The 25,750-nt window shown below is 42.8% G+C and overlaps 2 protein-coding genes across 2 annotated transcripts; one reads left to right on the top strand and one right to left on the bottom strand.

Moving 5' to 3' along the window:
• c7h11orf54 (chromosome 7 C11orf54 homolog) lies at nucleotides 1-16,115 on the bottom strand. Its single transcript, XM_061249188.1, has 8 exons — nucleotides 15,914-16,115; nucleotides 15,464-15,562; nucleotides 15,275-15,348; nucleotides 15,004-15,105; nucleotides 14,696-14,872; nucleotides 2,284-2,433; nucleotides 1,765-1,881; nucleotides 1-844 (listed from the first exon to the last, which is right to left on the bottom strand). Exons 1-8 carry the CDS (start codon nucleotides 15,978-15,980, stop codon nucleotides 671-673), a joined length of 960 nt encoding a protein of 319 aa, XP_061105172.1. The 5' UTR covers nucleotides 15,981-16,115; the 3' UTR covers nucleotides 1-670.
• Nucleotides 16,116-17,724: 1,609 nt separating this feature from the next.
• On the top strand, nucleotides 17,725-25,683 carry pho (phoenix). Its single transcript, XM_061248601.1, has 5 exons — nucleotides 17,725-18,155; nucleotides 18,506-18,746; nucleotides 18,980-19,110; nucleotides 20,360-20,399; nucleotides 20,557-25,683. Exons 1-5 carry the CDS (start codon nucleotides 17,995-17,997, stop codon nucleotides 23,248-23,250), a joined length of 3,267 nt encoding a protein of 1,088 aa, XP_061104585.1. The 5' UTR covers nucleotides 17,725-17,994; the 3' UTR covers nucleotides 23,251-25,683.
• Nucleotides 25,684-25,750: the final 67 nt, after the last annotated feature.

Here is a 25,750-nt window from a genome sequence, read left to right as displayed (position 1 = left end):
TTGAGGAATGTAAACATTTTATAAAGCAACTTGGAAAAATGAGTGACAAGATATAGTAACATTATAATTTGTCTGACAAACAATAGACTATTACAATGTGAAATTTCCACAGACAAATCTAAGATCAATATACGGTGTGGTCCATAAGTATTTGGACAGGGCTGTTTGTTGTTTTGGCTCTGTACTCCAGCACATTGGATTCGCAATAAAATAATGAACATAAAGTTATATTAAAATACAAACTGCCAATTTGAGGGCATCTGCATCCATTAGTTCATGCAGAAGAAAGCTAACAAAAGGTCTAGTGTTGATTCAAGGTGTGGCATTTGCATTTGGAGTCTGTTGCGGTTGTCTCTCAACATGAGAAGTGTTAATGCCAATAAAACAAGCCATCATGAGGCTGAAAAACCAGAATAATTTGAGACATACCCAAACCATTTAGTGTGTTAAAATCAACAGTTACTGCTATGCAGTATTGCTAATAAGCAAGAATGCACTGGTGAGCTCAGCAATAGCCAAAAATGTAGCAGACCAAGAACAGACCACACTATGAATTTACAAATTGAAAGGCCATCACATAGGACTAAATTAATTTGTGTGGCTCACTGCAATGTGACTCGATAATGGAACCTTTGATCCAATAAGAGTATTAATATATTAAGAATTATTTTCAATCCCGTCCAATCACGTGGGTGGTCTGGGGACGATCCACGCGGTAGACGAACTCTGCCGGCAGGAAGTAGCCGACGTATTCCACGGTGTCTGGTGTAGTGTCGATGTAGTAGTGTCCTCCCTCACCGTGGTGACTGAAACAGTGAGTGTGCTCCACACGCAGGTCCAACCCCTGGGGAAAAAGCAAAGACACAACTAATAATACACAATAACTTTATTTATGCAGCACTTTTACTTTGTACAGCACTGTTTTTAAAAGAGCAAATGCAAACAGAAACAAGATACAGATAAAACAGGGTAATAAAATAAGGTACAAATAATTAAAAACCCAAGTGATAAAATCATGTGAAAGCAATTCTATGAAAGTGTGTTTTTAATTGTAAAAGACAAGATGGACTTTTTTTGTTCTGCGAGACTTCCAAAGTCTAGGTCTAAATTTTGTATAAATAATAAATTCTGTATAAAATTCAGTGAAAAAGGAATGCTTCCTTGGCTTCAAATAAAATCAAAATGGAGAGCTGCCCATTGCGAGGGTGGGTTCATATAGAAAAAAATACAAGCACTCAAAAAAGAAGATTTAACAGCTTTTATTATTTGGGTACCTCATTATAGAGACAATGTTGTTGACACATGCTGATGCTTTTTTCTTCTATCATGATAAAGATTTTAAATCTTTTGAGTACCTCTGAAGTTTGTCCAAGTACATTCCCATCCCCATATCACTGACAATAGGTTGCAATTCACAAAGAGCTGCCTGTTCAATTCCAGAATCTGCAGTTGGATCGTGTCATGTCCTATGACACAATTAAAATGTTTGGCGAGTGATGTCCCAATGTTCCTGTCAATTATCACAGGGTCTCTGGACACCAGCACGGACTGGCAGACCAAGGGTAAGCTCACAGTGATGCTCACAGGGTCTCTGGACACCAGCACGGACTGGCAGACTAAGGCTGTGCTCACAGTGATACTCACAGGGTCTCTGGACACCAGCACGGACTGGCAGACTAAGGCTGTGCTCACAGTGATGCTCACAGGGTCTCTGGACACCAGCACGGACTGGCAGACTAAGGCTGTGCTCACAGTGATACTCACAGGGTCTCTGGACACCAGCACGGACTGGCAGATGAGGGGAGCGCTCACGTTGAAGTGTTCTAGCCACTTGTTCACATCCTCGTTGGTGTTGAGAGGGCAGGCTGAAAACTCCCGTGGCTGCATGGTGGAATCAGGCAGAACGATAAATGTTAAACAGGGCACCTTTATGTAACTTCATGGCATAACTGTGTTTAACAGGTAACATATGAACAATGTTATAACATAATACAAGTAACATATGAACAATTATGACATAACTAGTGAGGGTGCTAGCTAAATGTTTGCGTTGGTCGGCTCTTCCATTGAAAATAGCAAAATTTTAACCTCAATATCTCACTTGTTTTAAAACGAATCTCATTGCCATTTTGCACTGGCCTACTACAATGGCAACGGGCCCCCCAACTACTGATTTCAGTTTAGCTACATTTCACCATTTCTGTTATGGATATTATAAGAACAATGTTTCAATTAATCTTGAATTGATCTCAAAGTGGTCGTGGTAGAGTTTGTTTATTTTACCATGATGTGAATCTTGGCTTGCCCTTTCTGTATCACAAAGGTTCCCCCGAGAGCCAAGCTTTTATCGCTGTAGTGAGTCTCCATGGCTTTCCTCAAACACGTCACCAGACTGTCCCCTCCAGTCCGTCTGTTGGCCCTCACCTCGATCACCTGACACATTAAAAACACCTTTAAACATTTCCAAAGCTCTCAACCCACTCACTCTAGTCATTTTCACCACATAATGTTTGCTGGCTTTGGCCTTCCCAGCAAATGCAGTCAGTCATATTACATTACATTACATTACGTTATTGGCATTGGGCAGATGCTCTTATCCAGAGCGACGTACAGTTAATTAGACTAAGCAGGAGACAATCCTCCCCTGGAGCAATGCAGGGTTAAGGGCCTTGCTCAAGGGCCCGACGGCTGTGCGGATCTTATTGTGGCTTATTTGGGACCCTTATTGTGTCAGGATTAGAACCACCGACCTTGGTGTCCCAGTCATTTACCTTAGCCACTAGGCTATATTAATATTGAGTTGGGGTAGCCTATAGCCTAGTGGCTAAGGTACACGACTGGGACCAAGAAGGTTGGTGTTTCAAGCCCCAGTATAGCCAGGATAAGATCCATGAAGCCATTGGGCCCTTGAGCAAGGCCCTTAAACCCACATTGCTCCAGGGGGGATTGACCCCTTCTTAGTCTAATCAATTGCTTTTGAATAGAAGCGTCAGCTAAATAGCTGTAATATAAGGTAATGAATACGGTTGCTGGGTTGTATGGCACTGTTCTAGTGTAAGGATAAGCCCCACAGTCAAGGTCAAATCAGGACGGGGCCAGTGCACACTGTCATGCAGTCCAACTGTGCCTCATCACTAGTGCCCCCTGCTGGCCAGCAATCTGCGCTGCAGATGTGCACATGTAGTGTGTTCCAGTTAGCTGATGAGACACTTCTGAGGAGAGGATATTCTCTTCTGCGCTCACTTCCATCTATAGCAGAGGCTGCAGCAACAAGAAAATTATGAAAATAATAAGAATTCTGTTATTTAGCTGATGCTTTTATCCAAAGCAACTTGTTGTTAACTGGTTATTAGACTAGGCAGGGGGCAACCCCCCCTGGAGCAATATGGCTTGAACCACCAACCTTTCCAGTCATGTACTGTACCTTAGCCACAGGTATAGAATATTTTCCCAAGTTATTCTATGTTTATCTTATGTATCAGTATGTTTATCGTATGTTATTCTATGTATCAGTATCTGCACAAACACAACACTGAAGTATGATATTTGCACTGTATCGTATTATTTTCATGTATTCTCAGCACTGAAGTACACTGCACTGAATTGTATTACTTCTATGTTTCCTTAAAACACTGGAATGTTTTCTTAAAGTAAAAGTGTTGGGGGGAGGTTGGGTAAAAGTCTCTGAGATTGGATGAGAATGTGTAAGACAATCACGAGTGGCGTAAAAGCCAATCAGAAGCAAGTAAACAACTGTGGCGTGACTGGAGAAGATGGAGCCGGACCCCGACAGAGGGAGATACCAAGGCCACGAAAATGATAAATAAGAAACTGTGTTGCAATGTGTGTGTGCTGCGCTGCTCTGTGTGCTGTGCTCTGCGGATGATCACTGCTTTTGTACTTGGATTCCCTCTGATGGAATAAAAGCCTATTATTCAACACTTTGCTGCAAGACTCCTGATTTTACGAATTGGATTGTATACTTGGAATTGGACTGATAACTTGTTGGCCTGGGGACCCACAACAAAATTGGCGCAGTCCGGCAGGATAGCGAAGAGGTCAGGACTAGTCCGACTGAAAAGGCGGCTGAACCAGGAGGTCCGTGGGCGAGGCGGCTCCCAGAGAGACTGATAGACCGACGGTGGCCACCCGTCTACAAAACCGGCAAGGTAGGCAAACTTAAGTAAATTGCACGTAAATCCTTGCTGTGGTTAAATAGACAAAAAGGTCCTGTCAGTCTATCTGTGGCCGGCGCTAATCTCTGTGATCTCTCCTATCCAAAAGATCTAAAAGTAAAACAAAAACATAAGTGATTGAAAACAGGAGACTTGGAGGAAAAGGTTTGGATAAAGATTGTTTGGATAAAGATGTAAAAGCTTGTGCATGTGCTACACATATTGCATGTAAAAGCTTGTGCATGTGCTACACATATTGCATGTAAAAGCATGTGCATGTGCTACACATATTGCATGTAAAAGCATGTGCATGTGCTACACATATTGCATGTAAAAGCATGTGCATGTGCTACACATATTGCATGTAAAATCTTGTGCATGTGCTACACATATTGCATGTAAAAGCTTTTGCTTAGGAGAAACAGATAAAGAAAAAGAGTGTGGTTCGAGTTGATGATATTGAAGTAGCGGGTGAAAGTGTGGTGTTACGCGTGGTCAGAGTTCGAGCCCCACACAGGGGGGTGGTGAGTGGTGAACGTGTGGTGTTACGGGTGGTCAGAGTTCGAGCCCCACACGGGGGGTGGTGAGTGGTGAACGTGCTGACGGGTGGTCAGAGTCGGAGCCCCACACAGGGGGCTGGCGAGTGGTGAACGTGCTGACACCGGGTTACCCTTTCACTTGGGTCTAAAACCTTGTCTGAGAGGAAAATAAATAAGTCTGGAAGGCATTGATGACTCTGCTCAGGCGGAAAAAAAAAAATTCTGATATCATCATTACTGTAAGGTTAAGGAGTGCTTAGAAGACTAAAATAAGTGTTTGTTTTATAAAAATGTTGACCATGTGGCAAATGCTGAAATGTGGCAAATGTGGGATGAATATCTAACGTATGAAAACGCGACAGGCGAATATTACGAGAGAAAAAGAATAATAGTGCAGTTAACTAAAGGTATTAGAGAGCATTTTTGGAGAGAGAGTCAGTGTGTAGATCCAGTGACAGGATTAATAAGCGTTTGTTGAACCACCGGATACAAATATATTGCTTAGAGCGTTAACAATTATCAGAAATTTGGACGAAGAAGTCGCAGAGTGGCCGTATATATATTGGGAAGGCATAATAATACGTAACTGGACTGTGGAAAAAGTGAGAGATACATTAACGGAGCTAGTGGAAAATCCTGAATTGCGTTACATAATAAAACCGATTAAAGAGCAGGTGGAGGTATATTATCAGTTGGCAGAAGCGGCAGGCTTGGAGCCTGGAGAGGGACAAACACGAGAAAAAATAAACGATCCTGTGATAGAAGAGTCGGCAAAATAAGCACCTGGTGGAAGGAGCCAGGCGCATTAGTCTGTAAAAAACAGTAGGAAAAGTAATATTGATCATTAAACCAAGCAATCAAGAGGAGGTTAATATTAGAACAGCTACAGGAAGGCCCAGAGTATACGCAGTGTCGGCATGGCGACCAAACAGGGGCCAGCTGCTGAGATATTAGGGAAAAAGATCCCCGCGTTGAAAGGAGATATTGAACACATATCAGAAAAATGGGAGAGCAGAACAAAGAAATTGGTAACGGTGTGGCCAAAAGGTGGTACATTTGATGTGAACATATGTGATGAAATGGAAGGAATAGTAAAAAATTACAAATCAGGAAAGAAGGGAAAGAAGAGAGAGGAGAAAAGGGAGAAAGAGTTGGAGGTGTTGAAATTGTTTAGGTTGGAGGGACAGAAGATGAGAGCAGCGTACAGAGGCAAGGAAAGGCTGTTGAGGGAGAAAGAGCCCCTTTGGGACCCTAATGTAGAAGCAAGGGACAGGCCTCTGCCTTACGCTCCGGGGAAAGGCCTCTATCCAGTAATTAAGGGCATTGGTGATATATCAGGAACAGTAGATAGCGAAGATGCGGAAATGCAAACATTAAGAGCTGATTTGGAAAATAAGTTAAAAGACGAACAAGTGTTGTTGGAAAATTTAAAACTGACTAAAGAATATTGCAAGAAAACATTGCAAGAAATTGAAATACTGCAGTGGAAAATAGCAAAAGCAGAGAAGGAGGTGCAGATGCTCAGGGGAGCTGAAAAATACCCTGCCCCCAGAGGAAGAGAGCGGGAATGCGCTGTTGGAGGAGAGTTCTTCAGAAAACAGGTGGCCGAAGCTGAAATAGAAACTGAAAGAAGACTTGAGGAGAGACTGCACATAATAGAAGTTGGGGAGAGGGAAAGAATAAGAAGAAGGGATGAACAGCTGTGGAGACCACCCGTAAGAGAGGAGCCAGGAACCTCCCGAGGGAGGGAAGGAGAAAGAGAAGATAGCCAAACTAAAATGCATAAATTACTGAGTGATGACAAAGTGTATGAATACAGAATAGAAGGAATGAAAAGCACTACTTACCCATCCTCAAGTGAAGATGAGGAAAGCGCCCACCCGAGGCGTAGCCAGAGATCTAAGAAAGGACCAGAAAGATACTCTATGCTCCATCAGAAAGACGGAAGAGCCAAATACGTCCCGTGGGGGTGGCAAGACTTCCAGGGCCTGCTGTCATCCCTGCCCGACATTAACCAGGGAGCAGGACATTGGATACGAGTTCTAGAGAAAGAAACTTGTGGAAGGATGCTGGCGTTGGGGGACATCAAAGCCCTTCTGGCCAGGGTGATGGGTGCAGAAAGAATGGCCGAACTACTGAACAGAGCCAATCTCCCGGGGGTGGCTGACAACCCCTTGGCAGACAGAGTGCCACTTGACAACCACAGAAACATGCTGTGGACAGCCCTGAGAGAGACTTTTCCATTCAGCCTGGATCCTAAAGCACTGAAGGGGGAGCCACTGGGGGACACTGAAAATCCAGCAGCATATCTGGAGAAGCAGCTCAAAAGATGGCGCACGATGACAGAAAGGGAGATTACACAAGACTCCATCATGCTGACCATGTTTCGCTCTGCCATTGTGGAAGCCATGCCCCCTCCTGTGAAATCCAGACTGGATGAGGTGGTAGGCCTGATGGCAAAGAATGAGTGGGAGTTCACTGAACATGTGGTCCAAGCGGTGGAGAAGTACCGCAAAGAGGAAAAGGAACAAGATGACCAACAAAAAGAACTCCAACGGCAGCGGTTGCAGCTACAGGTGGAGGAACTGAAAAGGAAAGAAAAAGAAAAAGACAAGCCAAAGGAAACAGTACCAACGATGGCGGATTTCATGTTTGAAGAAATGCCGCCGCCTATGCCCCGGAACCAGGGAAGGGGGGGTGGAGATGGACCCATGCCCAGCATCATCTACAACATTTCAGGAGTGCCACCTGCATTTTTCCAGGGGCAGCCCCAAGGGGGTCGAAATTGGGGACAGCAGCAGGCCCAGGGGGGAAGGCCCTACCAACAGAGACAAGGAGGTAACAAGGGAAATCAAGGTAACAAGAAGCCGAACCAGGGACAAAGAGGGGCAGGCCAGGGAGGGCCACCAGTGGGTTGGGGCTGCAACCAGCCAGGACGCACTACAAGAAACTGCCCAACAAATCCCTGGGAAGAACAAAATCAAAGAGCAGCCCCACAACAAGGGAGTGGAGGGGGTCCGATGAATTATCAAAGCGGCCCAGAGAACCTGAAGGAGGGAGGACAACATGTGCTGATAACAAAAAATTTGGATCAAGAGCCAATAATAAATGTAAAAATTAATGGAAATTGGGTGCCCATGATGATAGACACTGGAGCCACATGCACATGTATAAGATCACAACATGCCGATAACCTACCTATGTCAGGAAAATATGTTAAAACAGTAGGGTTCTCGGGGAAAGCACAACTGACACCAATGACAGCTCCAGTGTCTGTCCAAATAGGAGTCAAAATGTCGAACATTCCATTGCTGGTGACACGCAATGCACCAGTGAATTTGTTAGGTAGGGATGCAATACTTGCATTAGGTTTAAGACTGGAGTGTACAGAGAGAGGGATAGACCTGACAAATTTAAATAGCCAAATGTCAGTGTCGAATCAAAGTGATGCTAATATCTATTGGCTAGGAGACTTAGCAGGCTCACAAACAGAAAAAACATGGGCCGAATGGGGAAAATATGTGGAAGCACAAATACCAGAAGCCTACTGGCCCCAATCGGAATTGCATTGTACTATGAGATTTGATCCAGAGCAAAACAAAAAGAGAGAAGAAAAATGGCTTAAAGAAGCGAAGGGCCCACAACAGGTGAGATCCAATGCGTTGTTAATAGGGCCCGAAGGAGCTGCCCTTGTGGTCCACAAAACAGACTGGATGAAAAAGTGGCACCAAGTTCCAGGAGCATCTCCTCATGTCACATTCAAGATCAACCCAGGATACCAGTCAAAGGATTTGGGTCCAATGACCAAAAGAGCAGAGACAACCGAATTCCTGAAAACAGACAATCCGAGAATCTGGCTGTCCAAAGATGGAAGCATGATAAAAATATACACGGACACAGAAATGACAGGAACACCAAAAGAAGTCCAGGTCAAAATTCTGGAAAACAGAGAAAGTAAAGACTATTATAATGCAAAGCTGCAGAAAGTGATGGACTTAAGCGCAGGAAAGACAAAGACAGAGGATAGGGACTTATCCTCAGTGCCAGAAGTGCTCTGGTCACAGCATGACACAGATGTAGGAAGGGTAAAGTCAGCTAACCCAATTGTAGTGAAATTAAGAGAGGGCTGCAAAGGGCCCTGGCGAACGCAGTATCCGCTAAAAAAGGAGGCAGTTGAGGGAATAAGACCGACAATTGAGGGACTGTTGGAGGCAGGGGTATTACGAGAAACAAAGAGCAATTGTAATACTCCATTGTTTCCGGTGTTAAAAGCAGATAAAACAAAATGGAGATTGGTACATGATTTGAGGGCAGTCAATGAGGTAGTGAAGGATTTGGGGGCAAAAGTGCCTAACCCCCACACGTTATTGACAAATATACCAGCCCAAGCAGAATATTTCTCTGTGATTGACTTGTGCTCAGCCTTTTTCAGTATACCCCTGGACCCCAAGAGTCAGGAACTATTTTCATTCCAGTACGGAGGTAAGCAATACACTTACACTAGAATGCCACAGGGATTTAAACACTCACCACATGTGTTTAATCAGGTATTAAAACACGATTTGGAAGGCTTAGAAGCTGAAAGTACAATCATACAATATGTAAATAATTTGTTAGTATGTTCTGAAACCAAAGAACAATGTGAGAGGGACACAATTAAGTTGTTAAAGAAATTGGCGGAAGGGGGACACAAGGTGTCCAAACAAAGATTGCAATACTGTCAACCAAAAGTAGAGTATCTGGGTAAGGAGATTGAAAAAGGTAAAAAAGGAATAGCGAAACACCAAATAGAAGCAATAGTCAAAGTGCCCAAACCACAGACAGTAGGGCAGATGATGAGTTTTCTAGGAATGATGAGCAATAGTTCAGATTGGATAGAAAGCTATGCAGAAAAAATAGCACCACTCAGAAAAATAATGAAAGAAGCAGGGCACACAGAGTTGAAAAATGTTTTAAAATGGGACGAAGATGCTACAGTGGCATTTGAAGGGATAAAAAAGGAGCTGGTGATGGCACCGGCCCTAGCTCTACCAAATTATGAGAAGGAGTTCCATTTGTATGTGTCAAATAGAGGAGATGGATTTGCAGCAGCGATATTGTTACAGGAAACATGTAAGGGGAGAAAGAAGCAGCCAATTGCTTATTATAGCACTAAATTGGACGAGGTGGCACAAGGGTACCCACCATGCTACCAGGGGTTGGCAGCAGTGCATTATGCATATGAAAAGGCGGCTACAATAACTATGGGTTATCCTGTAACAATATACACACATCATAAGATAAGTGAACTAATTGAGCATGGAATGTTTGTATTGACACCAGCAAGAATAAACAATTATCAAATGTTGTTGACGTACCCAGACATTACCATAAAGGAATGCACTACAAACAATATAGCAGATTCCATGTCACTCCCACATGAGGGAGAGCCCCATGATTGTGTTGCTGAATCAGAAGAGTTCTCCAAATTGAGAAAAGACTTGAAGTCCGAACCATTGGAAACAAGTGACAAAAGAACTCTGTTTGTGGATGGATCGTGCTATAGGGATCATAGAGGCAACCATGCAGGGTACGCAGTGGTAGAAAAAGTAGGCGACAAAATTATACCTTTGCTGGCAAATAGATGTGAACAGCCATGTTCAGCACAGCTGGCAGAATTGAAAGCATTAACACAGGCATGTGAGGCAGCAGAAGGACAGCAGGTAGACATATATACTGACTCGGCATATGCGCATGGAGTGTGTCATTTGTTTGGAGCAGTATGGAAGCAGAGAGGATTTCAGAAAAGCAATGGAGAACCAATTCAACATAAAGCGCAGATATTGGATTTAATAACGGCAATGCTAAAACCAAAGTCATTGGCCATTATTAAATGTCAGGCACACAAAAAGGGAAATGACATGGTGACCGAGGGAAACAAAGCAGCAGATGAGTTGGCTAAACAGGCCTCAGGATGTTCAGCTATGGTAATAGCCCCACAGATAACGGTTGTGGACCAGCCAGAATTGGAGGACATAAAGGAAATGCAAAGATTGGCAACTCAGGGAGAAAAGACGCTGTGGGAAAAAAGGGGGGCAAAAGAGGGAGATGATGGTATATGGAGAAACTCAGAGGGTTTGTTTATAGCTCCGATTCCACTACTAACAATACTAATTGGGGAAGCGCATGGGGTAGATCACTGTGCAAGGGGGGAGGTAATGAGAAAAATAAAACAAGAGGGGTTTTGGTCTCCTTATCTCCAAGCGTCAGTAGATTACCAATTGGGACAATGTGAAAACTGTGCAAAAAATAATGTAAGAAAAGGAATTACTGCTCCATTAGGGCATATTCCAGTACCAGAAGGCGCATTTAAGCATTTGGTAATAGACTATGTAGATATGGGGAAAACGGTGCGTGGTAAGAGATACATGTTGGTAATCATTGACAGGTTCAGCAGATGGGTGGAGGCAGTTCCATCAAAAGATGTGGGGGCAGGAACAGTGGTAAAGTTCTTGTCCACAGAAGTGATTCCTAGGTTTGGAATACCCTCAGAAATTAGTTCTGATAATGGGTCAGCTTGTATCAATACTGTCTTGAAAAAGGTACTGCAAACACTCAGGGTAAAGCAAAGTGTCTACCATCCTCAATCACAAGGAATGGTGCAGAGAATAAATGGAACGCTTAAGGCCAAGATCAACAAAATATGTGTTGACACAAAATTGAATTGGATCGATGCTTTACCTTTGGCCTTAATGAGTTATCGAATGCAGGAGAATAGGATAACTCACTTAAGTCCGCATGAAATGCTCACAGGTAGACCAATGCCTGTACCTAAAATCAGGGAGCCCGGTGGAGGGCCCACACTGGAACAATTGGATTTGGAAATGAAAGAATATGTTCGGCAACTAACCATGATACACAAGACTATTTATACACAGGAAAAGAAGGAGAGAGAGAATCCAGTGCAATTCCCCCAGTTGCAGCCAGGAGACCAAGTCTACATGTGGAAGTTCCAAAGTAAGTGGAATGAGCCAAGGAGAGAAGGACCCTTCAAGATCACCAAGACCACACCCACGGCAGTACAGGTGGAAGGGAGCAGTGTTTGGTATCATCTGAATCATTGCACTAAGGCTGTGCCAGAGGTAAACGATGGGGGGGTCGGAGAAATTGTTGCAAACACAGAAAGAGAACAGTCAGGGGAGCGAGGGGGCTCTGGTGAAGGAACCCCCGCTCAGGAAGGGCCAGCTTACCCAGAAATTGGACAGGATTATGCGCTAAAGTAATGCTAGTATGAGCAAATGCAAGACAATGATATTGTGAGGGAAAAAAGAGAATATAAGCCAGACCCAAAAGTAACATTGGATGCAATAGCATAACCAAGAGGGATCCCAAATGAGTTCAAAGTGTGGAATGAAATAGCAGCAGGGTTTGAATCCATCTTTTTATGGATTTCTCCTCACAAAAATTTGGAATGGATTAATTATATATATTATAACCAGCAGAGATTGATCAATTATACCAATGATGCATTCATTAACTACATTAGCAGAACAGGTTGATGTTACCAGCAAAATGCCATGGCAAAATAGACTGGCAGTTTGAGCAATGTTTGGAGATATGTGTTGCACAACACTGCCCCTGAAGGATAATTTACTGAAGCAATGAATAAGCTAAAAAAAAACCTGAGAAAAGAAGTCACAGAGAATGCAGGATTTGGACATGAAGTATGGGATTGGCTAGATTCTGCATTGGGAAAGTGGGGAGCATGGTTGGCTAAAATGGGAGGAGTAATCATGCTAGTAATAACTGTTATGGCAGTGGTGTTTTGTTGTGCATTACCTGTCCTCAGATCTTTTCTCACCAGGACTATTACCCGCCAAATGGTGCTGGGTGTTGAACTACCCCACTCACCTGTTGCTGACAATGAGACAGCAACACCACCAATGACAGAGCTGTGGGAGGGGCTCCAGTTACCTGACGCCTGGGAGCTGGTTCCAGTGAGAGGGGAACAACTGGATGTGTGGAACCGGGACAGAGAAGAATAAATTGCATAAACACTGTTTAGTCTGTGCGGACCAGGGTGCCTTTTTTCCTCATCCATCAGTAAAGAGAATATAAAAGTGAATTGGAGAGGTTTTTGACACTTTTGGTTCAGGATCGAAGGAGTGGCTTTTGGGACTATTGGTTGCATCCAACAGTAGTGTAAGAATAAGATGATGCCCTAGCCCCAAAAGATCACCCCGGGTTGTGTTGTTTTGTTATTTTGTTTTGATATTAACGACACTGCGGATGTGCACCTGTCTGAAATGAGGTGGCTAACGATGCAGTGAGGCAAGAAACAGGCACATTACTGTTGGATAAGCTTGCTGTGTGTGCGGCTTAGAAGCCGCAAAGCGGGGAATTATATAGAATATATTCCATAGTTAGTCTATGTTTATCTTATGTATCAGTAGGTTTATCTTATGCTATTCTATGTATCAGTATCTGCACAAACACGACACTTAAGTATGATATTTGCGCTGTATTGCATTATGTTTTATATATTCTCAGCACTGACGTATTATTTCTATGTTTCCTTAAAACACTGGAATGTTTTCTTAAAGTCAAAGTGTTGGGGGGCTTGGTTAAAAGTCTCTGAGACGTGGATGAGAATGTGTAAGACAATCACGAGAGGTGTAAAAGCCAATCAAAAAAAAGTAAGTAAACAACTGTGGCGTGACTGGAGAAGATGGAGCCGGACCCCGACAGAGGGAGATACCAAGGCCACGAAAATGAGAAATAAGAAACTGTGTTGCAATGTGTGTGTGCTGTGCTCTGCAGATTATCACTGCTTTTGTACTTGGATTCCATCTGATGGAGTAAAAGCCTATTATTCAACACTTTGCTGCAAGATTCCTGATTTTACAAATTGAATTGTATACTTGGAAGTGGACTGGGGACCCAGAACACAGGCTGCCACGATGATTGGACATTCTTAAGTGGGATAAGAAGCGGGTGTTGGAGACGAATAAATAACATTATTGTGTTTCTTTTTTCCTGTCATAAAAGACATGAAACAATCATTAATTAAATCGCTGTGGGTAGTCTGCAGTTACTGGTACTGAATTTGCTGAGAACTGTAGGTTGACTTGCGGTTAATGCGAGGTAAGAATGGAGAGAAACCACTGACTGTACTCAGCCCAGACTAACTGTACTAAACTGCAACTGCACACTGATTCACAGATTAGGCTGCATGTTTCCGTTCTGAATGCAGACAATAGAGGATTCACTAATGTGCGGAGGCAGAAACACTGGGGGTTTTCAAGACCAGGCATGTCACAGTGCTAAATACTATTTAGCTTTTAAGCAAACTAAGCCTTTAGTGGTAGGAAAAGGTGAGCATTACTGGGCTGAATGGCCTGTTGTGAATAAATGGGACTCTACTGCCTCTACCCAGGATGACCCAGGAAGTCTGACTTCTCACAAGGACTCACAGGATGCTCTGCAATGTTCTGCTGTGTTCAGCATGATCTCCACACACCACTTCCTTTTAAAAGCTTATGCAACAAAATCTCTCCTGCACCAGGATATGCACTGCACAGCATCTGGACCACATGATACTCCTGCATGTGGGCCACAGCAGGCCAACCAGTTAAATCTGGTTAGAATGTGGGGCGTGGGGCGTAATTTGGGGCGTAATTTGGCACATACTATAACAGTATGTGCCAAATTAGTTACACATCACAAGCAATTTAAACACATTACCTACTGACAAAAGGAAAGGTCACCTGACTGAATAAACTGATGGTAAATCAGTTTGAATTTTGGGAGGGCGTCAATTTCATTACAATAATTTACATCCAGCATTACGGAATCCTCTTGTCGTCATCAGATGTTTTGCTTTAGGATTATATTGTGGTTTGCGCAATGAAACCTTAAACTGAATGTCTGAAAACCCATTGCCTATGCCTCAACCCTACAGAGAGCAAAAATTGACTACAATTCCCCAAGTAATTTTCTCACCTTCCCGGGCTTGCCCTCGCACGCATACAGGTTGGCGAGGAGTCCGAAATCGCAGTCCGAGCACTTGTCGTTGTATTTCTCCTGCAGGCATTTCCCGTCAGCGGGGTTAATGGAGGCGAAGTAGCTGCCGTTCACAGCCGGTTTTTCTTCTGTCTCCGTAAGAACCAGAGGCATCAGCTGGAGAGACAGAGTTATTAAGAAACACAAAAAATTTAATAAAAATGTAAATAAGCATCCGTGCACGCACCCAGCATTGGTAAATTTACACAATAACACTGGCTGCAGATGCAGCTTGCTTGCTTGCTTACTTCTGCGTTCATTCCTACAGCCTTCGAAGAGACAGCCCCTGCTCCCAGAATGAAAGCTCCAGGCAGTTCGACCTCTTTGGCAACAGTGTTCATGTTGTACACCTTTCAAATAAAATCAGACAGATATTAGGCCTACATACAGTTTAGGTTTCCTTTCTCTGCACACTTTGAAACACAGACCCTTTAACAAATTATTAGTGCTTTTCGGCATGGTTTAAATAAATATTTGACAAGTTTCTAAACTGCAACTTTTTGAGCTTTAAACTCTGACCTTATCCCGCTGCACCAGAGGTACTAAATAGGGAACACCGCCAACATCCGTTATTCGAGGTTTACCACACAGTCCTGTAAAGGGGAGAATTATGGAGACATGTATCTATCGACATTTATCATTAAAACAAATCATCTAGGCTAGGCATTTATTGAAGTATGTATTAAAACAAATATTTAGATAAGTTACCCTTCACAGGGAATCTAAACGGATCCTGCGAGAGATCGGGACAGTCCACCACACTGACCTTCGAGTCGGCAAAGTTCTTTTTCAGGCCATCCTGCAGAACTAAGTGTTTGAAGGTTTATAGAGACGTCTCATGAAAAACAACAGCTCCACATAAATATGCACACTTATCTTACTGTATGTATTAGTTTAGCTAAGTCTATAATGTTAAGTACTTTGCGACTTATTTATACATTGATAATCAATTTTTAAAACAGTCACAAAACAGACAGATATGGTGTATATTGTGGCTCGTATACTTTAGCTAAGAACCCAGCTAGGATATAGCAATAGAATCGGTATATAGCGTAAATACTGTACGTTGAACTGTACTGTTATTTATCTAACACTGTCACAGGAACTAGTTGCGATAATTAGCGACCATGCTGAACCTTAGCTAACTTGTTGTCTTACCTTCACACAATTCTTCCAGTTTCGGAACATGCAGCTCAACCTTCTCTGTTTTGCTGCAATCTGCCATTCTGCTATCTCTGTCACTCCACTGTCACTCCACTGACCACCCGAACTCTACCCTTTTAAAAGAACAAGCTAGCTATCACGTGATAGCATACGTTCGGCACATTTGGTCACTAAACTCAGAGTAAATGCACGCTTGTCCATCGAATATTTAATCGTCCACCGAGTGGAGCAGGAGCCTAAAAAGACAACTGGGACTAGAATACGTCATATTTCAGAGACACACATATTTATTTATTTATCGAGCAATCAAAACATCCAGGGACAATTACAATTGACAATTATTTCAACGATAAAATCACAATAGGACCTTACCTAAGGAAATAAATAAGGAATAAAGACAACAAGATGTAATAAATGACACAAAAGAGAAGAGAAAACTCAACACAAAGAAGAGGTGGCAGAATTCCAAAGATAAAGTAAATTTAAGGTTCTAATTTATTAGCATTATTTTCTCCATTAATTTCAATGAGACTAAAATTTTGGATTGTTCTTTATTAAAAACAGGAAATAATTGCATCATTTTTCCCATTCATTTTGATTCATTAGTAAAATTTGTCACGAAAATGAATTAATTATTTTTAGTACTATATCTATTTTGCTTTCTTTGGTGAGGATACCAAATGTAATATTTTGTCTGTATTGTTGAATGGGGATTTATACGTGTATTCCCAAAAAGGGCTGGAATAATTACTGTTCTGTTCAGTTTCCTCTTTAAGGAGTTCACTGTTCTTATGATTGATATGTATTCTATTTCTGAGTAGTTTGTTTGAAGGATAAATGTTATATAACACTATGACGTGTATAGACAGTCCAATTTATATTCTGTTCACAGAACCGTATCCATTTTCTTCCCTACCTAGAGGAGAACAGCTGAGCACATCCCCATCCTGAAAATGAAACCCAAATGAACACACGAATGAACTGAAAGGCACAATAGGTCATTTCTGACTTATAATGGACAAGAGAGGAATTGCAGCAACAAACACCCTCAAACCACAACACTGTTTATCCCCCCACAGCAATTGGGTTTGGCAATTAGAACCAATTTTCAACCAATGATCTTGAATTACAGCTATACGACATTACAATGCTATTGTACGGAGTGTCGGTCCGTGAACTGCATATTTTGATCAGTCAACATGTCAGTGAGCCTTTTATAATGATAAGAATGTTCTTGTAACGATGTTTTAACACAAAAATCTTACCTATTGTACCTTTAAATCTGACTTGAAAAGAAGTGCACAGGATAATCTCATGGCACATAATCTCCTGTGACACAATCTCACTCTATTACCTGAGCTATTCAGATGGTTTCCAGACCAACAAATAAGCAAAGAAATAACAAAGATAGTAGACTGGGGCCTATAATTCATATGGTATCCTTCAACGGATTCAATGTCCTTAAGTGATTAAATGCAGTAAATTACACCTCATTTCTCATACAAGGATTTTTATTTCAAATGTAAGAATAAATAATATATTTTTCTGTAAAAAAAATTTTTTTTTATTATCTTTGGACGATTGCCATGAAAAACGTACTTCTGATCAAACAAACCCTGTGCGGACTATATTCAGTCTAAAATACGTGACGTCATATACACCCGACTCTTGAACAAGTCACATGACGACGCCCCAATTGTCCCAGTAGTTTGTCGCTGTGTATGCTTCCTGGTCAACAGCATGGAAATGCGAAGCACATTGTTTAAATGCTGATGCACTGGCCACTTGCTTAATCGTGCGCTATTTAAAAAAAAAAAAAGTAATTAAAGAAAACGGCCGAGCTACCCAATGCATTAATGTTGCAGCGGACCAAACGGACCATGTAATGACTGGCTTGTCCTCCTGCTTTTTAAGGCATCCTTATCACAGTATTTGTGTTGCTAGCTATACATAGTATAAATAGATATAAGTGTTAACAAAAAATATTTAGAAGAGCAGCTTCCTTAACAAGGAAGCAAAATACATTATCCGAAGTCAGAAAGGAGTAGACTCGAGCACTTCGTGCTTTATACGAGATGTATCAAGAAACTGGTTTTGACGAGCTGCCACTGGATGGGATGCATCCTGGCATGTATTTCGGCGATGGTGTTTGTGGGGAAAACTCAAGAACAGAAGGAATCCTGGACAATTCTATGAGTACCTCATCTCAAACTTGGGGAAAACCATTGTCAGACAGGTAAGAGCTTGAAACTTGCAAAGTATAGATTCACATTGGCCATCACAGTGCCATCCGTAAGTACTGTCACCTTTAATTTGAGGGTATTTACAGCCATGTCGGGTAATCCGTGTAGCAATTGCGTCCCTTGTTATAGACAGTACCTCCATTTTAGGGGACCGAAAGTAATTGGACATCTGTTTCTGATTAGTCAGATGTATTAATTCCATAGTGCAGGTTTTACAGTAAACTTTGAGTAATCTTGATTGAAGGCTGTTGATTGCCTTCGGAGTCTGTTATCGTTTTGTCAACACGAGGACCAGAGTTGTGCCAATGACAGTGAATGAAGCCTCTCTAAATGTCTCTTATAGCGATTCGGGAGAAAGTCTGTTTCTGACTCAGCGCGATACACAGCCAGTGAGAACTCTGAAAAGACAGAGACCAGAGCAGAACGCTCTGAATCAGTTTGCTGCTGAAGACGAAGAGTCCGACAGTCCCGACAGACAGTGGGAGACATCGTCGCAACCAAGAAGGACCCGCAAGTTCAGCCAGCTGAGATGGAGAAGGCATAGCCACAAACGCTTGTCCCGACGCAAGTCTTTGACCTGTGAGGTAAGAATTCTACCTATTTTGGTGTCATTTAAAACAAATTAATGAACGGGGATGCTCTGTATTACATTGTTGTTATACAATAGGGGCCATTTATGATAACTGTACAGTATGTGAAACATTTGAAAACTTTTTTTTTTTACAGAGCAACAGAAAGTCCACCAAGCAGTAATTTAGGACCTATTCATTACTGTTTTACAATAATTTTCACATTAATTAATCGTCCTTCTTAACAGCTTGGAGCACTTGGCGGCTTTTTCAAATGCGTCATGAAGATGAAGGCAGAAGGTTTTAAAGTGTCTAAGCGGCCAAGAAAACGACCCTGCCAGGACACTAGGAGATGTATATCCCCACCATCAGATTTTTGGTAAGTCTGTGAACCTGGGTTTTTACTTATTCTTCCCCCCCCCCCCCCCCCCTCCCTTTTCTCTCCAATTTGGAATGTTCAACAGTACACTCAGTGAGCATTTTATTAGGTATTTATTAGACTTATTTTTTTAGACTTATTAAGCCTTCTGCTGCTGTAGCCCATCCACTTAGAGGTTTGATGCGTTGTGTGTTCAGAGATGCTCTTCTGCATGCCACTATTGTAATGTGTGGTTATTTGCGTTACTGTCACCTTCCTGTCAGCTTTGATCAGTCTGGCCGTTCTCCTCGGGCCTCTCTCGTTAACAAGGCGTTTTTGCCCGCAGAACTGCTGCTCACTGGATATTTTTTGCACCATTATCTGCAAACCCAGGAGATCAGCAGTTTCTGAGATACTCAAACCACCCTGTCTGGCACAAAAAAATAATTTCACGGTCAAACTCACTTATATCACATTTTCCCCCGTCCTTATAGTTGATGTGAACATTAACTGAAGCTTTGGACACGTATCTGCGTGTCCATTGCACTACTGCTACATGATTGGCTGATTACATAATCGCATGAATAAGTAGGTGCCTAATAAAGTGCTCAGTGAGTATTTCAGCATTCATCGCTGTGTCCTCCACTATTGATTTGGAAGGCCACAGATAAGCATGAGCTGTGATGCCCTGCAACACTTCCTATGGCACCACAGCTATAAGTCAGGCTGTGTCAGTGTCCTGTTTCACAGAGCAGGATAACTTTGTTTAGCTGGATAACTGCACTGAGTAAAACCCAGAAACCTCCCAAATCTGGAACATGGACTGAAGTAAAAAGAGCTGTTCAGGGTTTTACTCAGCGCAGTTATCAAACTAACTCGGTTATCCTGCTCTGTGAAATAACCCCACAGATGTGAGTCAGAGGATGACCCTTCATGTGCAGTTTAACAGGCGGACTTGCAGGTGCTCGGTCGATCCACAGGGGTCGCTGCTGTGCAATGAGGCACTGCTATCCCAGCTGACTGAAAGCTGCCCATCCCTGGGTGACAGGAGAGCCAGGTGTACATCACCTTGTGGGCCGGACGGCCATAGGTAATACTAGTACTAGTACTAGAATCGGTACCTCAATCACGGGGCCGATTGATGCACCAGAATAGTGCCTTTACATGATGAGCCACCCAGCAGCCCTATTTATTACATTTTTTATTTAATCTGAATATGCACATTACACATATGTCATTATGCTGTATCCATCTCTTTTTCAACTTTCAGCGAAGGAGAGGACTGTGAAGATGATGACATCAAAATTGTGGTGAGAGAGAAAAATAACTGATGTACTGCTTTGCTTTTATTTCAGCAGGCATGAAAGAAACCTACTATTTTATCAGCTTGCCAAATATCCACACTGCATTATAAATCCGTTCTTTGACCACCATAACTCATTTTGTCAAATTTGTTTTCTTTTTCAGGACTTGAAAGATTTAATTCCAAGATATAAAATAGCACGGAAGGGGTACAACCCATGGCTTGACGGGAATGACGCACTGGGTACTGTGGCTGAGGAAATGAAAGACTCGTCCGAAACAACGCCAGACTTTTCGGACCCGTGCAGCGAATCTTCAGGATCCAACAGAAAAGCCAGCAGCTGGGAGGACGAATGTTCGGAGAGCGAGAGCGAATCTCGGCCTGTCCGACGCCCCAGCTCTGACAGGCTCTCCAGCTGTGTGACAGATGCCTTAGCCAGTTGTTTTAGGCAGGATGAGATGCAGCAAAAGGGGACTAGAGCATCAGTCCCAGAAACAAGCCCTGGAGTAAAAAAGCTGAGGGCAATGAGGAAAGACATGGTCAAAAAGCAGTGTGTGGCTGGGAAGAGGCCTCCATATACAACCATGATCCAAGCTGACGTCAATGAAAAGGAGGGTAGAACTGAACACCTCCGATTGTGGGACTCGCCAGTGATGCAGCTGTTGGATCCGGGAGATGGAGGAAATTCACAAGCCAAGGAGACGGGAGGAGAAGAAGGGAGCCCGCGGGAAGCAACATCTCGAAGGGACAGAGAACAAAGGAGAGGCGCTATAGAGAACTGTGCTGGGGGCAAAAACAAGATCTTCCCTGTGCCTATGAGGACATGGGATGCATGGGAGGATGACGAAACGAATGTAAACTTACAGGGTTGTGTGCATGAGGAGACCGTAACTGTACCGGACTCAGTCCAGGTTGATACTGCGGATGGAGAGACGGATGCAGTGGAAGATACAGTGCAGAGTGTAACGAAGGGTCAGCCGGCTGGACTCCTAAGGGAGGAGGAACAAAGTAAAGGAACAGAGATCGCTGGTGAAGAACCTGTAGGCCTGCCCTCAGATAGTCTGCCTGCAGAGGAAGGGACTGCTGGGTGTGCAGTTGAGCCTGAGCCCCACACTCAGCCTTCCAGGGATTGTCAGCACCAAACCCAGGTCAGGGAATCCTGCTCCAGTGCCGGTGAAAGAGAGCGTGACATCAGCATCCCTGAACATGTAGGTGAGTCTGCTTCCAGTGACATCACTTGTGAAGAAGGGTTAAGCAAGAGGAAGAAAAAGAAAAGAAAAAAGGAGAAGGACGACCAGGAGATTGTGGAGGAGCACATAAATGAACCACTGTCTGAAACTCTCAGTGGCAGCCTTCATCCGACGCAGGACATGGAGAGGAATTCAGGAGTTGGTTCAGGTGAATGTTCTGTCTTGGTCTCTGGAGTTTCAGAACCTGTAGGTGCTTCTGGTGATGTCGTAGCTGAAGACGGGGGAAGGAAGAAGAAGAAAAAGAAAAGAAAGAAGGATGATGGTGGAAATGTGGAAGAGCATGCAAGTGAACCAACATCTGAAACTCTCAGTGACAGCATTAACCTGATGCATGACAAAGAGAAAGATTCTGCAGCTGGTGTAGGTGAGCATTCCATCTTGATCTCCAATATTCCTGAACCTGTTGAACCTTCTGGTGAAGAAGGGATGAAAAAGAAGAAGAAAAAGAGGGAAAAAAAGAGTGAAAGCTGTGCAAATGTGGAGGAAGAAGTTGGCAAACCACAATCTCATAAGCTCGAGGACAGTGTGCATCAGACCAAGTATAAAGAGAAAAGTTCCACAGCTGATATTGATGGGCATTCCCTCTTAAAGTCCAGCATCTCTGAAGCTGTAGGTGACTTTGCTTCAAGTGACAACATCAGTGAAGAAGGGATAAGCAATAAGAAGAAAAAGAAAAGAAAAAAGGAGAAGGATGACAGTGAGCACGTAAATGAACCACCGTCTGAAACTCTCAGTGGAGTTGGTACAGGTGAATGTTGCACCTTGAGCTCCGGTGTTTCAGAACCTGTAATCTGTGAAGAAGGGATAAGCAAGAGGAAGAAAAATGAAAGAAAGAAGATGGATGAAAGTGAGAATGTGGAGGAACACACAAATGAAGCACCATCTGCAACTCTCAGTGACAGCATTCACCTGATGCATGACAAAGATAACAATTCTGAAGCTGGTGTAGGTGAGCACTCTCTCTTGAGCTCTAACATTCCTGAACCTGTCGGTGACTCTGCTTCTGGCGATGTCATCTGTGAAGAAGGGATGAGAAAGAAGAAGAAAAAGAAAAGAAAAAAGGAGAAGGATGACCAGGAGAATGTGGAGGAGCTTTCAGAACCTGTCGGTGACTCTGCTTCTGGCGATGTCATCTGTGAAGAAGGGATGAGAAAGAAGAAGAAAAAGACAAGGAAGAAGGACACTGATGACAATTTGAATGTGGAAGAGCATGGAAATGAAGCACTGTCTGAAACGTTCAGTGATAGCCCTTGCTTTACACCAGACATAGAGAGAAGCTCAGGAGCTGGTGTTGGTGGTGAGCATTTAATCTGCAATATTCCTGAACCTGTAGGTGACTCTGTGTCTGGTGATGTCATCTGTGAAGAGGAGATGAGGAAGAAGAAGAAAAAGAAAAGAAAGAAGGACAACAATGGAAATGTGGAAGAGCATGTCAGTGAACTACCAACTTACACACGGAATGAGAGTCAGCCAAGGGCTCAAGATGAAGACGGAAGAGCAGGTGGAGGAGAGTACTTCAGCAGTCAAGAACCTGTCAATGACGCTGCCTCCGGTGATGTCATCTGTGAAGGAGGGATAAGGAAAAAGAAAAGAAAGAGGGACAGCTGAGAATATGGAGGAACATGTTGGGGAAATCGCTACAGCGCCTCATATGCGCAAGGACAATTTGTGCCAGACTCTTGAACAGGAAAGAGCTGGTGTAACTGAGTGTTCTCAAATTGCACTCTAGCACCCCTGAGCATGCACATATTTCCTTGTGAAGTGGTCTGTTAAGAAAGGATGAGAAAGAAGATAAAGGAAAAAAAGGGATGACAGTAGGAATGTTTGTGAACAGGTCACCAAGTGGAAGAATAAGTACCAGCCCCAGGATAAAGTGAAGCGGTTTGGGGCAGAGCACTCCCACTTGAATTTCAGGATTGCTGACCCTGTTGGTGACCCTGACTGCTGATGTTATGTGTCAAAAAGGGCTTAAAGAATAAGAAAAGCAAGAGGGACAGCAGTGGGAATGTGGAGGAGGATGTTAGTGGGCCACTATCTCACACACTCAGTCAGTCTACACCAGACACAGTATAAACCAGGTGAAGGAAAGGATTCCCATGTGAACTCCAGCATTCTTGACCCTGTGGGTTCCTCCAGTGATAAATGTCCAGAAGAAATAAGAAGGAACAAGAGAATGTGGGAATGTGGAGGGAAATGATAGACAACTACCATTGTGCATACTTTGGAGGTCATGGTGCCAAGAATTAGTTTTCAGGAGGGCCAAGTGACTGGAGCTAGTAGAGTACCAGCATGCAAAGAAGAGGTCTAAAGGGGAGCACGAAGAACCTTGCCCACCTCGGCCAAATGTGACATTGCCTATTTACAGGGTTCTATGGTTTCAGACGGTCTTCCATCGGTAAAGGTTAAGCATTGCAGAAGGCATGACAGGAAAAAAAGCAAAGTCAATGATCACATCCCATCACACCTGGACCTCCAGTAAATGAGTCTTGACAAGAGGAGGAAATAAGTGACTGTGGCCATGTATGAACTAATCAGCTTTGAGTGCATGGCACAATAGACAACTGCACCGGTCTACCACATAAAAACGGAAGAGTTTTCCAGAAAGCATCACACAGGCTATAAACAATCTGACACTATGAGGGTTTATAGCCTGTTTTTTTGTTTATAATTAACACTATTATTTGTTAGAAAATGCTTCCATTCACAACAATAGTTGCTTCCATTTTTACAAGATAAGGGCTGGATAAAAATTGCTTAACAACACAACACAAACTATGATAAAGCATGTGAGTGAATCATTGAAACATTTGGGGACTGTTTTTATGGTTTAAGAAAGATCTTTCATTGGATAATAATTGTGGAACATTTGTTAATTTCTTTCAATTTCTTCAATTATAAATGCTATTTGTGATGTTATTGGTGATTTAATTTCAGAAACATTTGGGCATGAAAAGGATACATTTGTACTGTAATGTTTTGACAAATTATGCATTCCCTTGTGGGACTTCGGTTACAGACAACACTTGCTTGGTAAGAACTTGATTCTGATGTTTTGGATGCATTACCAAGAACTACATGAGAGCCTACATTATTTGCAATACTATTGGCGCTTTAATGAACAGAGTGGGTCAAGACCTTGGCATCCAGAAGACACTCATATATAGTTATAAACCAGTGCTACTCAACTCCACGTCCTGCAGGCCACAGTGTCTTCAGGCATTTGCTTCAACAGTGTGCTACACCACCTGATTTCACTAATTAGCTTATCTGAACCAAGCAGGTAGTGCTGTTCTTTACCTGGGGCTCATTCCCTTCCATTATTTTTTTGTTTTCTTGCTGCTGACCCGGAAATAGATTGAGCTACGCCATCTTTGAGGATCTTAATTGTTCCTTCTAGGAGAAAGGAGTAGAAGGTAGGAACTCCCAATATTTCCTCTGAGCAAGAAAACATCAGATCATCCTTTGCGGAAGTATTCTTTTGGAAAGCCTGACGTATAAATGACCGGCCTGTGTATCCACCTCTCCCCCTCTGCCACGTTTGTAATTGAAAAAGCTTTGAACTGACACTTGAAGGAGCAAGGACATTCCATTTGCCTAATTCACATTTTCTCGACTTCCGCATCTTTACTTCCTTTTCTTTTATCTTTTCCTAATCTCTCCTGATGGTTGGAGCCCGGGGCAAGAAAAGGAGAAAGAGGAGGAAAATAAGTGATTGGAATGAGCCCAATGACTGCACTGGGGCACCAGATTTCTATGTTGTTCAGACAGAAGACTGCCCCCTAGGGACCATACATACATACATCTGAGTTTTTTTTCCAAGGATTTTTTTATTTTTTTTTAAACTGAAAGATTGTGTAACTGTGGGATTATTCCTTGAAAATAAGTGGTTGACCTTGCTCTTGTGTTTTATAATTTGTAAATGTGCTGGTCTTTTGTATATGTGATTATAAGGTGAAAAGGTACTGCACCTGTTTGCAGGCATATAGATAAAAATGTGTCATTCAACTGAAGACAATTCTATCAGTAAAGTGGTGCACATTGCTGATTATTAATGTTTAAGTTTTTATGATAATGAGCATAGAAAATTCAAAGATCAATGTCAGCCATG

Source organism: Conger conger, chromosome 7 (assembly GCF_963514075.1).
Source record: "Conger conger chromosome 7, fConCon1.1, whole genome shotgun sequence".
Classification (NCBI taxonomy): Eukaryota; Metazoa; Chordata; class Actinopteri; order Anguilliformes; family Congridae; genus Conger; species Conger conger.
This window is presented reverse-complemented; position numbering and strand designations above follow the sequence as displayed.

Bases quoted from the DNA above. Each gene is read 5' to 3' on its own strand.
- c7h11orf54 (XM_061249188.1), bottom strand. From the start codon at position 15,980: ATGGCAGATTGCAGCAAAACAGAGAAGGTTGAGCTGCATGTTCCGAAA. The intron at 15,563-15,913 runs GTAAGACAACAA...TCAAACACTTAG, and splicing joins ACTGGAAGAATTGTGTGAAG to TTCTGCAGGATGGCCTGAAA. The intron at 2,434-14,695 runs GTGAGAAAATTA...TTAATGTGTCAG, and splicing joins GCGAGGGCAAGCCCGGGAAG to GTGATCGAGGTGAGGGCCAA.
- pho (XM_061248601.1), top strand. From the start codon at position 17,995: ATGTATCAAGAAACTGGTTTTGACGAGCTGCCACTGGATGGGATGCAT. The intron at 18,747-18,979 runs GTAAGAATTCTA...CCTTCTTAACAG, and splicing joins GCAAGTCTTTGACCTGTGAG to CTTGGAGCACTTGGCGGCTT. The intron at 20,400-20,556 runs GTGAGAGAGAAA...TTTCTTTTTCAG, and splicing joins ATGATGACATCAAAATTGTG to GACTTGAAAGATTTAATTCC.